General features: G+C 45.5%; 1 protein-coding gene across 1 annotated transcript in view; it reads left to right on the forward strand.

Annotated features, from left to right (window-relative positions):
- The window catches only part of LIN7B (lin-7 homolog B, crumbs cell polarity complex component), a gene marked incomplete at its 5' end in the record, with an annotated part of 183,421 nt that overhangs the window by 42,452 nt on the left and 124,268 nt on the right, over window positions 1–16,701 (forward strand). The window contains one exon of the mRNA XM_082274250.1: window positions 11,576–11,694. Within this exon, the coding sequence (XP_082130376.1) occupies window positions 11,576–11,694 (119 nt within the window). The remainder of the gene's footprint in view (window positions 1–11,575; window positions 11,695–16,701) is intronic.

A 16,701-nucleotide genomic window follows, 5' to 3' on the forward strand; every position in this document is an offset into this window, starting at 1 on the left:
ACCTTCTCTATCTCTGCGATAAAGGGAATACCCCTGAATGGTCGCCATCCAGTCATGAGATCTGTCGAACCAAGTCTCAGTTATTCCCACAAAATCTAAGTCCTCCTCAAACATCAGCAGCTCCAGCTCTCCCATCTTGTTGGCCAGGCTTCTTGCATTGGTATACAAACCTCGTAATTTTGGCCGTTTACATATATCCTCATTTGATGTTTTTAGGCTGCTCTTGTGATTTTTCCCCATACCCACCCTGGGTTTAGGAGCTCCGAACACCCTACCGCTAATGTCCCCATTTGTGCCCTCTGAATCTTGCTTTCCACTGGCTAATTCTACATCTGTACCCTCCCCGCCCATCACCTAGTTTAAAAGCCCTCTAACTTTTTGGCCATCAGTACGGCTGCACCCTCCCCATTTAGGTGCAATCCGTCGCTACCATAGAGCCGGTGGCCGACTGAGAAGTCGGCCCAGTTCTCCAGGAACCCAAAACCCTCCTTACTACACCAGCTCCTCAGCCACTTGTTAACTTACCTAATCTCCCGCTGCCTCTCTGGTGTGGCTCGAGGTACAGGTAGTATTTCTGAAAATACTACCTTGGAGGTCCTAGTCCTCAACTTAACTCCTAAGTCCCTGAAATCATTTAGGACTCTCCATCTTCCTCTGCCTATGTCATTGGTACCCACGTGTACCATGACAGCTGGGTCTTCCCCAGGCCCACCCAATAATCTGTCCACCCGATCCGCGATGTGCCGAACCCGAGTGCCTGGTAAACAACAGACTGTTCGGCACTCACGGTCTCTGTGACAGATTGCACTGTCTGTCCTTCTAATGATTGAGTCCCCTACCACCAGCACCTGTCTTTACTTTCCCTTTCTCCCGGCCTCACTGGAGGAGTTCTTCCCCTGGCAGCTAGGGGCGTCGCTCTGCTCCAGCAATGCTGGTCCCTGACTGGTTTCCCCAACATCATGCAACGGGGTGTATCTATTGGGATGCTCCAGCCCAGGACCGGCCTCCTTGCCTTGTCCCCTTCTATCCCTCCTAATTGTCACCCCTCTACTCTGCTCTGATGCCTGCACCACCATTACTCGGCCCACCTCTGTGCAGGCCCCTGCCTGCGCCTGATGGGTACGATCCCGGCTCTCCTTCGGAATGGACATTTGGCTCAGTGTTGCCAGCTGCTTCCCTAAATTCAGGACCTGAGCTTCCAGGGAAGCAACGTGCTTACATTTTGCGCATTTGTATTCGCCCTCGATCGCATGATCGAGGAACGCATTCATATCACAAGATGTACACCGAGTCGCATCTCCACACCCGCCAGGCATTGTACCTGCTAATCTAATCTAATAGGGATTCAGTAATTTAAGTCTATCCTGTGTGGCTGTTTCCTGGCTACCTAACTCTACCTTCTCTCCCTCTTGCACTCCGCTACACTCACTTGACACTCAGTCGCACCACACTCACGGTCGCACCACACTCTGTCGCACCACACTCTCAGTCGCACAGCCCGGTCAGTCGCACAGCCCGGTCAGTCGCACAGCCCGGTCAGTCGCTGTCATAGAGCACAGTCGCACAACACTCACAGTCGCACAGCCCAGTCAGTAGCCCAGCAGTCAGTCGCAGAGCAGTGAGTCGCAGAGCACAGTCAGTCGCCTACAGTCCCTAGCTAGTCCCTCTGGTTCCCCCCCACCAGCTGCTAAACAGCTGATCGGTCAACTACTCACGTGCTGGTGTCCGGGTCACCAGCTCACTCCCAGTCCTTCAGCTCCCCTGACCGTCCTCCGCTGCCGGTCGGTGGTCTCAGGTGTCACAGGCTTCCCTCCAGGAGGTCTCCCGCACATCTCCCCCCGCAGCTCCTTCACACACACACACTCACAGCGCTGCACATGCTGCCCACACACACAGCTTCCGGTCTCTCCTCTCAGCCCCTCCCCCAGCACGTCAGTCTACGGTATTTTTCCTGGTTGCTAAGGTACTACTCCCAGTACCAAGGTACGTGCAGTTATCAAGGTACTAGGTACTGTGAAATTTACTGCTTGTCTGCCCTGATCTGTCCTCGTCTGAAGGAAGATCCTGCAGCCTCCCCCTGTCAGTCTCTCTACACACTGTCTGTGCCTGTCTGTGTGATCCCCCTCCCCCTCACTCAGCCAAACAGCTGATTCAGCACACTCACGTTTCTGCTGTCTCCTGTCCGGTCAGTCAGTCCCGCACACCTCCAGTACTTTTCCCACTGCCTGGGGTCTGTCACGTTGCGTCGGCAGTCCCCCTTCAGTCACTGGCTTCTGTCCAAGTCTCCCTCAGCTGTTCCCCCTCTCCTCTCCACGTGGTGCTCTCCTCTGCCTCTAGTGGCCACAGGAAGCAATAGCAGCCCTGTGACCTCTGCAACAATCAGAACCAGGTGGTTCTGGCTAGCTCACTAGATTGCTTTAAAAAAGGCCTGGATTCTTTCCTAGTTGTACATAATATAAATGGGTACTAACATTTTTTTTAGGTAAAGTTGATCCAGGGAATATCCGATTGCCTCTCGGGGGATCAGGAAGGAATTTTTTTCCCCTGCTGTAGCAAATTGGATCATGCTTAGCTGGGGTTTATTTTTGCCTTCCTCTGGATCAACAGCGGGTATAGGATTGTGTATATGGGATTGTATGGTAGGGTTTTCAATACTGTTTTTTTTTTTTTTATGGTTGAACCGGATGGAATTGTGTCTTTTTTCAACCTGACTAACTATGTAACTTTAGAAACAGATTTACAAGAGGACAACTAAGAAATACGAACAGGCTATAAATTAAGGTAAGACATAGAGAGAAAATAAAGCATTGCAATGAGAACAGTCTACAGATGGTTAAGCAATATAAACATACCACAGTTAAAGACAAACCATAAGGCAAGCAGTTTTCAGTATCAGAGTTTTTGGTGGAGTTTCAGCAGTATGAACATACCACAGGTAAAGACAAAACATAAGGAGAGCAGTTTTCAGTATCAGAGTTTTGGGTGGAGTTACAGCAGTATGAACATACCTATGGAGGGACAGAGAAGAAATTTTCAGAAGACACATTCAGATGATGAGTGCAGAGTCAGAAGTGCTTCCACTTTTCAAAATAGCCCCACTTTGAGAAAGAGCCTTAACAGCAAATGTGCCCCAAATTTGCACATGCATCAAGACGAACAAGACAAACCACTGCAGCGGCCAATCAAAGAGAATGAGGGAGCCCATGCATGAGAAACAGAATACTCGGGGTCACTGAGGATTACAGTATCTGGAACTGCCTCCTCCCAGCCATGTACTCTTCCTAAGGGTTCTCAAGGGGTCTGGGGATAGAAAAGGTTTGACGTATGTCTTCCTTTGCTTCAATGCCTCCAAAACTACTAGAATCCTCCTCTTCCTGTTGTGTGTTCTGTGGAGTCGCAAGAATGAAGCCTGCAGAAAGTGAGCTTTGGGAGGAAAGTAAGTCTTCCTCTTCCGCGAGTGCCCTATTCATATTGCCATGCAGAGTCGCCTCCTCAAATGTTGACAGTACAGTGCATGCATCCTTTATCAACAGCCAATGGCCTAAGTCTGTCCTTATGCCATACTCACACAGGTACTCATTCACAGTCCTCTTCTGCATGTGCAGCCTCTGCAGCATTGCCAAAGGGGAGTTCCACCTGGTAGACATGTCACAAATCAGGCGATTTATGGGCAAGTGGATTTCCTCCTAAATTTCAGCCAACAGATCACTGGCTGTGTATGACCCCCTGAAATAGCTGCAGACTCTTCTGGTCTGCTTTAGCAGATCCTTCAACCCTAGGTACCTGTTTAAGAAACCCTGCACCACCAAACTGAGGACATGTGCTAGGCATGGCACATGTGTCTACTTTCCCTGTCTAAGGGCGGACAGGAGGTTAGTGCATTATTGCACACTACTGTTCCTGGCTCCAGCTGGCATGGCGTGAACCACCTCTGGGCCTGCTCCTGCAGAGCTCAAAGAATCTCTGCTCCGGTGTGGCTCCTGTCCCCTAGACAGACCAGCTGAAGTACTGCATGGCATATCTTTGACAAGCTTCAATTTAGATGCTGGACATGTGGGTGGCAGTGACTGTATTTTATTTATTTTTTTTCGCTGCATTTGCTGGGGCAGAGAAATTTGCCTGTTATAGTCTACAGCTGGCGGTGTGCAGCTGGCAGATGTGCTTCAAGGATCTGTGGAACCCTTCACTATGCCATCATGCCTGTCAGTGGAGGCTGCTGAGAGGTCATGAGATATAGCAGCGGGAGACCATAAAGGTGAGGAGGAGCAGAATTGCGTCCCATTTGTGTGGCTTTCAGGTACTCTTGTAAATGGGCTGAGTGGTAGGAGGTAAATGCCTTGTCAAGCAAAACACTATGATTCGCTTCCATTCTTTTTATGCCTATTATATGGATGATTGACACCACAAGACTTCTCTGCCAATCTGGGCCTAAGGATTTTGGATACAGGACAGATTGTTGTTCAGAGATATATTTTCTTTAAGGAGTAAAGGAAAAAGCGCTTATGACCCTTCTGTTAATTCAGGGGTCTGGGGCCAGCATTTACGGTGGGATATGCACACTGGATCACATGTACTACATACCAGATGACATATGTTTCAGAGCATCTTTCCATTCACGTTTTTTTGCATGGACCTTTATCTGTTCTTAATTAGTCTTTTAGGAATTGCTTTGTTAAGCAGCATTAGTTAGCACAGCACTATTATCTTATTGTAGACCATGAGAGAAAACAGCCACCAGAGCCTCATTGTTCCAGCCCACCTCTGCTGTCAGGGAACGAAATTCGATGGCATACCCAGCAAAGGTTTGTATACCCTGTTGAATGGACGGGAGCAGCTTAGCAGCAGAGGGAGAGCGAACAGGCACATTGAATACCCTACGAAAGGAGGCAACAAAACTCGGGTAATCAAGTATCACAGGATTATCGTCCCCAAGGGATTCGCCCAGGCCAAGGCCTTGTCCAAGAGCAACGAGATTATGAAGCCCACCTTGAACCTGCCAGAGGGAAATGCCTGAGGAACCATCTCAAAATAAATGCCCACTTGGTTTAGGAAGCCAGGATACTGACTCGGTTCACGCCCATAGTGCCGCGGGAGGGGGGCTGAACCAGTCATCCCTCTGGTAACAGCAACTCCAGCTGAAGCTGCAGGAGCAGGGGCGGCAACAGGGGCGGCAACAGGAGCAGCAGCAGGAGGAACCACTGGCCTAGCAGCACCAGGAGCAAGGTGTGCTTTGTGTTCAAGCAATGTCTGCAACGCCTGAGTGAAGTGATCCAAAAGGTGATCTTGTTGATCGAGCCTGGTAACCAGCATGGGGAGCATGGGAGCAACTGCATCATCAGGATTCATGGCCCTTGTGTACTGTCAGGGTGCCAGGAAACCAGACCACATGAAGATGCAAGTAAAATAAAGCAGTTTATCATAGCAACAACAATAAGCGTATAGCAAAAAAGAGGAGCGAAATCAGGAACAGCCGGGGTAAAGTCCAGAAGCAGGTAGTCATCCATGCCGGGATAGAGTCTGGAAGTGGGTAGTCATCCAAGCCGGGGTCAAGTCCAGGCGTGGGGTAGTCAGCTGATGCCGGGTGGTCTGCTGATGTGGGATCGAGAGCCAGGAAAGTCATCAGCCAAGTCAGATCATGTACGGAGGAACACGGAGAACAGAAAACTGCTAGTAGTGATGCACCTTGGAGCACAAACACAAGGGCAAGGACTGCAAGTCATCAGGTGATATAAATAGTAAGGTGTGCAACATCATCACTGAGCGACGCCCAGGCAGCAGGCGGAGTTTATAAGAGACAGCAGTCTGCACATGTCCAAGATGGCTGCCAACGGAGAGCAAAGTAAGACCTTGACATATGGCAGGAGTAGCTGTGGACAAGAAGGCAAAATAAGCTGCTCTGGCAGCTGCTGTGGACTGCACACTAGTCTCTGCTTGGGTAATAGAGGATGAGGAATATGAGGATTGTTTAGTAAGCTATGCCACCACCTTTTCTGCATGCAGTGGCTGGATAGCACAGGCAACATCACTATACAGAGGAAATGGTGCCCTGTCTGAGGACAGACCACGTCCACCTTTTCCTGTGGACACAGATGCTGCTGGCCCCCTCACAGTGCCATGGGAACATCTACTTCTCCTTGTTAGCATGGACATGATTGGAAGGAGGGGGAGCTTTTTACCAAAATATAATAAAGACAGGGAAATGTATATTTGGATGCACTTTAATCCACAGAAAGAGGTTTTTGGTGCACTTGAACTTGGGAACTCACTACACAGACACACTCTACTGACACACTTCAATATACTACAGTAAAACTCCACTGACACACTTCAATATACTGCAGTAAACATGCACTAATACACTTCAATATACTGCAGTTTAAGTGCACTAATGCACTTTAATTTACTGCATTAAATGTGCACTAACACACTGCAATATACTGCAGTAAAAGTGCACTAACGCACTTCAATATACTGTCGTAAAAGTGCCCAGATGCACTACTATACTGCAGTAAACTCCACTGACACACTTCAATATACTGCAGTAAAAATGCCCTAATGCCCTTCAATATACTGCCGTAAAAGTGCAATAACACACTTCAATATACTACTGTAAAAGTGCACTTCAATATTGTGCCATAAAAGTACCCTGACCCACTTCAATATACTGCAGTAAGCTTGCATTAACGCACTTCAATATACTGCCAAAAAAGTACCCTGACTAACTTCAATATACTGCGATAAAACTCCAATGACAAACTTCTATATACTGCAGGAAATGTGCACTAACGCACTGCAATATACTGCAGTAAATGTGCACTAATGCACTTCAATATACTGCAGTAAAAGTGCACTTCGATATCCTGCTGTTAAAGTAAAAGTGCCCAGACGCACTACTGCCCTGACATTCTACAGTAACACACTTCAATATACTGCAGCAAACGTGCACTAACACACTTCAATATACTTCAGTAAATGTGGACTTCGATATCCTGCTGTAAAAGTAACCTGACGCGCTTCCATATACTGCAGTAAACGTGCACAAACACACTTCAATATACTGCAGTAAACATGCACTTATGTACTTCAATATACTGCAGTAAAAGGGCACTAACGCACTTCAATATACTGCAGTAAATGTGCACAAACGCACTTCAATATACTGCAGTAAATGTGCACTAACGCACTTCAATATACTGCAGTAAAAGTTTACTAATGCACTGCAATAAACTGCAGTAAACATGCACTAACGCATTGCAATATACTGCAGTAAAAGTGTACTAACACACTTCAATATACTATAATATAGTAAAAGTGCCCAGACGCACTACTATACTGCAGTAAAACTGCACTGACACTCTACATTGGCCCACTTCAATATACTGCAGGTAACCTGCCCTAAAGCACTAAACTACTACAGTAAAAATGAACAGTCGTACTACACCCGCACTGCACTATCACTATATTCACACTAAATTGACACTAAAGTAAAAATGAACAGTCACACTACACTCATGCTGCACTATTACTATATTCACACTACACTAACACTCTACATATATACACAATAGAATCACTATAGCACACTAGCTTGCTAGTAGCAATGAATAGCTGCATATGAGCATAATTATGCATTTCTAGCACCCCAGCAACATGGGATCCAGAACTCTAATTTTAGCAGGGACCTCTTCTCCATCATATGAGCTAGCAGTCAGAGTGCAGCTGCTTTCGGCATGTTCATTTTCTGAGCAGGATTCTGACAGTGAGGTTTCTCCTTTGCTGTCATCTGTCCTGCTCAAAATCCTGTAGGGCTCCTCACTAGTGTACCTTTTGTGGGACATTTTGATAACTAAATTTACAGGTACCTACTGGTGACTATGGGAAAATGAGCTCCTGGCTAGAAGAGCTGCTTGCGCGCCAGAGATGCAATTTACTGCTAGTGCGAGCAGAGATTAGGCCTGATCATGCTAGCCTTGCATTTTTGTGGACAGAGGTCGTAGTGATCAGAAACTACACTGACACTGCACTTGTTGGGGGGTAAAAGGGCTAAACGCAAGTGCTAGCAGTGATCGAGCACAACCCTGTTAACACTGCATTTTTCGGGACACTATATTAATGGGGACACTTGTATAGTTCTGTTCACGATCAAGATACTCATCCGTACAGATACTATACTAGCTGTGGCGGTGATCAGCAAGTGTGACTGCGATAATCTGGCAGGCATTCTAGTGCTAATTGACACTGGCTAGGAGGGATGCTAACTGACTCTGGAGCTATCTGATGTCGCTAGTGACACTAGTACAATGATCAGTGATACATTCTGTACACAGACACTGTAATAATGGCACTGGCTGAGTGACAGTGCTATCAGGCCCCGTTCACACTGGGGCGATCCAACTTGCCGGGGCGACCTCATAGGCCGCGGCGCGCTGCTCGCACCGCGACCTCGGAGCGGCCGGCACGGACTTCATAACATTGAAGTCTATACTTGTGTCGCTCCTATTAGAACGGGTCCATAGCTTCTCTATGGCGAGCGACCTACGGCGACCTGTCAGGCGACCAGGTCGCTTGAGAGGTCGCCCCAGTGTGAACGGGGACTGAAGGTTTAACTGGAGGTCAATCGAGGGTTAAATGTGCCTGACAGGTGTATACAAGTGTAAATGTGCTGTTTCTACTCACACAGGTCTGGCTTTGTCCTCTTCCTGAATTGAAAAAGGCTTAGGAAAAGAACAGTCCAGATCCTGTCTGTGTTTACAAACAAGACACGGGGCTGTTCTGCGATTAGCTACAGTCGATCAGCAGGTTTATAATCATTTGCTGAAACCAGCTGACAAGCTTGTGCTGTAGGCACAGTAGGGGTCAGCAGAGGGCACACACAAGTGTGGAAACAGGCAGCGACGTACCAGTACATTGCCTAGCCTGGCTCAGGAAAGACAAGGTATAAGGCAGGGGTGGGGAACCTTTTTTCTGCCAGGGGCCATTTGGGTTTTTATAAAATCATTCGGGGGCAGTACAAAATTATCAACTTAAAAAGGTGCCTATTATATTTGGTCAAACATTTAATTAACTCACCCCTAATGTGATGGCTGCAACTGCTTCTCTTTGGTGAGGTGTGTGATGTTAGCTGGTATTGATGATGTTGCTACTCGCAACTGGTTTTCCAGGTTTGTGTCGGTCAGTCTGGAGCTTAGTCGACTCTTTGTGGTGGTAAGTTTTGAAAAGAACTGCTGGCGGGTAATGCTGGTGGTGGGTATAGCTGGCTGGTACTGCGGGCTCAGGCTGGTACTGCTGGCTTGTACTGTGCTGTGGGTACTGCTGGCTGGTACTGCTGTGGGTACTGCTGATTCAGGCTGGTACTGTGCTGTAGGTACTGCTGGCCCAGGCTGGTACTGCTGTATGTACTACTGGCTCTGGCTGGTACTGCTGTGGGTACTGCTGGTTCTGTTGTGGGTACTACTGGCTCTGGCTGGTACTGCTCTGGGTACTGCTGGTTCTGTTGTGGGTACTACTGGCTCTGGCTGGTACTGTTGTGGGTACTGCTGGCTCTGGCTGTTACTGCTGGCTCTGGCTGGTGCTGCTGGCTCTGGCTGGTACTGCTGTGAATGATGCTGGCTCTGGCTGGTACTGCTGTGAGTGCTGCTGGCTCTGGCTGGTACTGCTGTGTGTGCTGCTGGTGGGAAATGCTGGCTAGCAGCGGCGCCGTGCTGGAGGAAGAGGCGATGTTTCCTGTATTGGTCACAGGCGGAGTCAGAACGGAGCCGGAACAATACAGGAAGCATTGGCTCCGTTCTGACAGATCAGCTGAGAAACAGACTCGGCTGCATGGGGGGCCGGACCAAATGACTTCGAGGGCCGCATACGGCCCCCGGGCCTTAGGTTCCCCACCCCTGGTATAAGGGCATAAACACAGGAATGGCAAATGTAGCTGAGAACACCAGGGGGGAGCCAATCTAAATGCAGCATAATAGGTGAATATAAATAGCAGAAAACAAATAGCAACCTACTTAGAACCAGATGAAAAGCTCATGTAGTGCAAGGTAGTGGTGACATTAGATCCATTTAGCCACAGTATGGTTTAAAATCTAAAGCACACTGCTGCTGTTCAGGTTGTTCACAATGTCCAGGAAACCAAGAAGCAGGAAACAGAGAGAATGGACTGTTGCTGGACCGGAGGTGATGTCAAAGCAATGTGGCTACACATTTCAAGGCTTCTGCCCTTTTGTCAAGAGGTTTGACAAAGAAACAAAAGCCTCAAAATGTGTACCCATGCCAAATTAACGTCACTTTGGGTACAGATGCAGATGCTGATGGGGGGGTATAATGTTTTCCAGGCTCCTAGTAAAAGGAATCATAAATGCACATTTTTTACCTACAAAAAGATATGCCGTTTTTATTTTTTTTTAAAGGGGAACTTATCCTTTAAGTCCATTATGGGGATAATATTGCCATAGTCCCAAAAGAACCACAATTTTCCAGGTTCCAATCTCAAGCCATTTTGATTGGCTGTTGTGGGATGACATCACCCCCATGTATGCAAAGGAGTACAGTCATCTATTCACGCAGGCACTGTGCCGTAATGTGAAATGCATTCAACAGAAAACTGTAAGCAGGCAGGTAGATTTATTTTATTGCAGAAGAGACATTGCATGGCTGCTCACAGTTTTTGTTTACATTAGTCGTTAGTTCTGCTGTAATGATTGTCACTTTATACAAAATGATTCTTCATAGTAAGAGCTGTGAACATGTAGAATAGACTCCCTCTAGAAATAGTTCTGGCCAGCTTAGTAGAATGTTTTAAAAGTTACATGTGTATCACCTGAGGCTAAGAACTTCAGTGGGGTTTTATAAGGGTGTATTAGCACTTTAATGAACTCTCTTTCTATTCTCTTCTCTTTTCTTTTTTGTCTTTTCTGTTTTCCTTGCTTTAGGAGCTGTTAGGTCCGTGATCTACCAGAACATACAGATCCTTTCTTGATTGTTGACCCCCCCAGTCATACTCTCCCCTAATATGACTGACTTATATTCTTGCCCTCCCACTTTCAGCTTGAAATCTACCGTACTTTGCAGGGGAATAAATTTGAATATTTATTGTAATTTTACTATGTCTGCTTCCGTCTCCCAGCATTTAGATTCTACTAAAGGGTTGGGGGGGGGGGGGGGGGGTTAACTACAAACTGAGTACAAAAGTCTGTCCCCTGCCAAAAGGCCACAGAGTGGGACACTTTGCTCTCTGCTTTGAAGAAGTGGGTCTCTCTGCAGAGAACCCTGTGGATTGGAGAGCAGGGTGCATACAGGACCTCTGCAGAGGGATCACTGCTTCCCCACAGTGAGAAAGAATGCCACTGTACTAACATGACACAGGCTTTTCTACTAGGGCAAAAAAATTAACTGTAAGGCTTTGCAAACCTTTTTGCTTTATTACACCTGGAATGTATTAGGCTAATTTAAACTAAAAAATGCAATTGGGCTTTAAAATACAATATAGAAAATAGTTTTAATTGGAATAAATAATTAAACAGACATTTTTCATATTCTGATCTAAAAAAAACCTCCATTGACTAAGTATTGTGAATTCTAGATGTATCCCGTGCAATTGAGCTGCTGGAAAGACTGCAACGAAGTGGGGAAGTGCCACCTCAGAAACTTCAAGCCTTACAACGAGTCCTACAAAGCAAGTTCTGTTCTGCAATAAGAGAGGTCAGTTTGTTTAAGGCTGAGATATGTAGCTGCACCAGAAATGTATCCAATCTTAGAACCTCTTGAAGGGAATATATATATGATTTTGTATTTATTTTTGTTACTCTACAATATAATCTTCAAAAGGATTGCATAATGTTCTTAAAAAAAAAAAACAAATATATATATATATATATATATATATATATATATATATATATATATATATATATATATATATATATATATCTACACAGTATATATCAATATAGTGTATATATATATATATATACACAGTGTATATATATTATTATTATTTGGACATTACAGTGGCAACCTGTGAGGCTCTGATGGACTCCATGCCCAAGAGGTTTAAGGCAGTGCTGAAAAATAATGGTGGCCACACAAAATATTGATACTCTAGGCCCAATTTGGACATTTTCACTTAGGGGTGTACTCACTTTTGTTGCCAGCGGTTTAGACATGAATTGCTTTGTGTTGAGATATTTTGAGGGGACAGCAAATTTATATATATATATATATATATATATATATATATATATATACATACAGTATCTCACAAAAGTGAGTACACCCCTCACATTTTTGTAAATATTTTATTATATTTTTCATGTGACACTTTGCTACAATGTAAAGTAGTGAGTGTACAGCTTGTATAACTGTAAATTTGCTGTCCCCTTAAAATAACTCAACACACAGCCATTAATGTCTAAACCACTGGCAACAAAAGTGAGTACACCCCTAAGGGAAAATGTCCAAATCGGGCCTAAAGTATCAATATTTTGTGTGGCCACCATTATTTTTCAGCACTGCCTTAACCCTCTTGGGCATGGAGTTCATCAGAGCTTCACATGTTGCCACTGGAATCCTCTTCCACTCCTCCATGGCGACATCAAGGAGCTGGTGGATGTTAGAGACTTTGCGCTCCTCCACCTTCCGTTTGAAGATGCCCCACAGATGCTCAATAGGGTTTAGGTCTGGAGACATGCTTGGCCAGTCCATCACTTTTACCCTCAGCTTCTTAACCACTTAAGCCCTGGAGGATTTGGCTGCTCAAAGACCAGGCCCTATTTTGCAATTAGGCACTGCGTGACTGTAACGAACAATTGCGCAGTCGTGCGATGCTGTACTCAAATGAAATTGACGTCCTTTTTTTCCCACAAACAGGGCTTTCTTTTGGTGGTATTTGATCATCTGTGCGATTTTTACTTTTTGCGCTATAAACAAAAAAAGAGCGACAATTGTGAAAAAATAACAATATTTTTTTATATGAAATTCTCAAAAAAAAAAAAAATGTAAAAATCAAAATTTTTTAACATTTTAGGCCAATTTGTTTTCTGCTACATATTTTTGGTAAAATATTTTGCAATAAGCGTATTTTGATTGGTTTGCGCAAAAGTTATTGCGTTTACTAACTACGGGAAAGATTTATGTCATTTTTATTGTTTTTTTTTTTTAACTAGTAATGGCGGCGATCTACGATTTTTTTTTTTTTGCGGTATTGCGACATTGCAGCGGACAGATTGGACCCTTAACTGACATTTTTGACACGTTTGGGGGTACCAGTGACATTACTACAGTAATCAGTGCTATAAATATGCACTGTTACTGTAAAAATGACAATGGCAGGGAAGGGGTTAACTTTATTGGTGATCGAGGGGTTAAGTGTGTCCCTAGGGGCGTGATTCTAACTGTCAGGGGGAGTGGCTTGTTAGATCATCACAGAGACATACGATCCTACATAGAAGGATCGCATAGCCTCGGTCATGATCTAAGGGAGAATGACAGACGGCTGTGTTTACATCAGCCGTCTGTCTTTCTCCCTCTCCTGCGGGAGATAGCGAGTGGCCGGCGGACATCGGAGCCGCCGGTCACACGCGCGGGGATGTCCGTGAACGAGCGCACGCTTGCCCCCTAGAGGCTTGCGGGCAAGTGTCGTACCCATCCGTCACTTTGCCCAGGAGAGGTTGACTGCCGCAGTATATAGTCGTGTGGCAGTCGGCAAGTGGTTAAGCAAGGCAGTGGTCATCTTGGAGGTGTGTTTGGGGTCGTTATCATGTTGGAATATTGCCCTGCGGCCCAGTCTCCAAAGTGACGGGATCATGCTCTGCTTCAGTATGTCACAGTACATGTTGGCATTTATGGTTCCCTCAATGAACTGTAGCTCCCCAGTGTTGGCAGCACTCATGCAGCCCAAGACCATGACACTCCCACCACTATGCTTGACTGTAGGCAAGACACACTTGTCTTTGTACACCTCACCAGGACCGCCACACACGCTTGACACCATCTGAACCAAATAAGTTTATCTTGGTCTCATCAGACCTTCCTGTAATTCAAGTCCTTAGTGTGCTTGTCTTCGGCAAACTGTTTGCAAACTTTTTGCGGACTTTCTTGTGCATCATTTCTGGAAAAGGCTTCCTTATGGTACGGCAGCCATGCAGACCAATTTGATGCAGTGTGTGGCGTATTGGTCTGAGCACTGACAGACTGACCCCCCCACCTTTTCAACCTCTGCAGCAATGCTTGCAGCACTCATACATAGTTACATAGTAGGTGAGGTTGAATAAAGACAATAGACCATCCAGTTAAACCTGTGTAGGTGTGTGTGGCTGTAATCATCTCGCATAGCCCTGAATGTTCTGATCCTTGAGATGTACATATAAGAGTCTTTTGAAAGCCACCATACTTCCCGCAGAAACCCCCTCTTGTGGTAGAGAATTCCACAATCTTGTAGCCCTAACAGTAAAGAACCCCCCACGTTGCCTGAGGTTAAAACGCTTCTCCTCTAATCGCATTGTATGCCCTCGAGTCCTCACGCAATCCCTTCGACTGAATAGCTGTTTTTCTATGCCGAGATCCCCATTGAGATATTTATAAATTGCTATCATGTCCCCCCTCAGGCGTCTCTTCCCCAGGGAGAATAAATCAAGTGATTGCAGACGCTCTTCATAATTAAGGTCCTCCAAATCCCCTAATCAGTTTAGTTGCCCTTCTCTGGACTCTCTCCAGCTCCAACACATGAGGACTGGCGACCAGAACTGGACAGAATACTCCAGATGCGGTCGGACCAGAGTTTTATAAAGTGGAAGGATTATAGTCTTATCTCTGGAATACATCCCTTTCTTTATGCATGCTAATATTCTGCTGGCTTTGGCAGCTGCCGCTTGACATTGCATGCTATTGCCTAATCTATCATCAACCAAGACTCCCAGATCTTTCTCCATTTTTGATTCCCCAAGGGTTCCTCCCCTAACGTGTATTGTGCTTTTATGTTTTTAGTCCCCAAGTGCAAAACCTTACACTTCTCCACATTAAACCTCATTTGCCATGTCCTTGCCCACTCTGTTATTTTGTCCAGGTCATTCTGTAGGATATCTGCTTCATGCTGTGCCCTGCCCAATTTTGTGTCATCTGCAAAAACTGATATCAAACTATTGATCCCGTCCTCAATGCTGTTTATGAATAAATTGAACAAGGTTGGTCCCAGGACTGAGCCTTGGGGGACCCCGCTTACCACCTCAGACCAGTCTAAATATGCGCTGTCTATTACCACCCTTTGGACACGCCCTTTTAGCCAGTTTCGTATCCAAGAGCAAAGCCTGCTGTCGATACCTGCAGACCTTATTTTGTAAATTAAGCGCTTGTGGGGAACTGTATCAAACGCCTTAGCGAAATCCAGGTACACCACATCCACTGGTCTGCCCCTATCTAGCTCACCTCCTCGTAGAATGTTAAGAGATTGGCTTGACAAGAACACCCATTTGTAAACCCGTGCTGATTACTGCTGATGTTGTTGTCTTTAGCAAACTCTACGATATAGTCCCTTATCATCCCCTCCAGAAGTTTACATACTATCGATGTCAAACTGACAGGCCTATAATTTCCTGGGATATGCCTCTGCCCCTTTTTGAATATCGGTATCACGTTAGCTTTCCTCCAATCCCCCGGTACATTTCCTGTCATAATACTGTCAGCAAAGATCAGGAACAGTGGTCTAGATATAACCTTACTGAGTTCCTTGAGTACTCTCGGATGTACGCCATCCGGGCCTGGTGATTTGTTTGTGTTAAGTTTATCTAGCCTTTCCCTAATTTCACCCTCTGTTAGCCATAGCGGCAAGACCTGTGTGTTACTACTAACCATATAGTCGTGGTCAGTGTACCCCTCCTTTTCCTGTGTAAAGACTGACAAGAAAAAAGCATTCAGCACGGATGCTTTTTCAGTGTCCTCTGTAACCATCCTCCCATCATCGTTAATTATGTGTGCAATATGCTCTGCCCTAGTTTTTTTGCTGTTGCTATATTTAAAGAATTTCTTTGCTTTTTTTTTTACTATCCTCCGCTATTTGTCTCTCAAAGTTGATTTTAGCCATTTTGATTGTGTTTACTTTACTTTTCTTATTTTCCTCCTTGTATTGCTCGAAAGCCGATACTGTGCCCTCTGATTTATATTTCTTGAAGGCCATTTTTTTTTCCCTAATAAGTTTTTTAACGTTACGGTTTAGCCAGCCAGGTATGGCTTTGTTTTTTCAAAATGTATTTCCCATAGGAATGCACTGCAAGATGCATTTGTTTAATATGTTCCTAAAGCATTCCCATTTTTCCTCAGTGGTCAGTGATCCCAGGGTGGTTTGGTCCCAGTTTACCCTTTCCATCAATGAGCACAATTTTGGAAAGTTTGCCCTTCTGAAGTTTAGGGTTCTTATGTTCCCCACTTGCCTTGTTATATTGTTATTTACACTAAATGTGATCATCCTGTGATCGCTAGAGCCCAGGTTGTCCTGGACTCCTACCTCCGAGATTAGGTCTGGGTCATTAGGGATCAATAGATCCAGGACTGCATTTTCTCTAGTAGGAGAATCCACCAACTGTGACATGTAGTTTTCCTGTAAGGTTTCCGTGAATAGACGGGCCTTCTGTGAGTGTGCAGTCCCCTCTTCCCAGTCAATGTCGGGATAAGCTCCCCAATATGATGACTGATCCCAGTTTTGCCACTTTAACCAAT

Source organism: Pelophylax lessonae (genome assembly GCF_965119305.1).
Source record: "Pelophylax lessonae genome assembly, chromosome: 12".
In the NCBI taxonomy this organism is placed as follows: domain Eukaryota; kingdom Metazoa; phylum Chordata; class Amphibia; order Anura; family Ranidae; genus Pelophylax; species Pelophylax lessonae.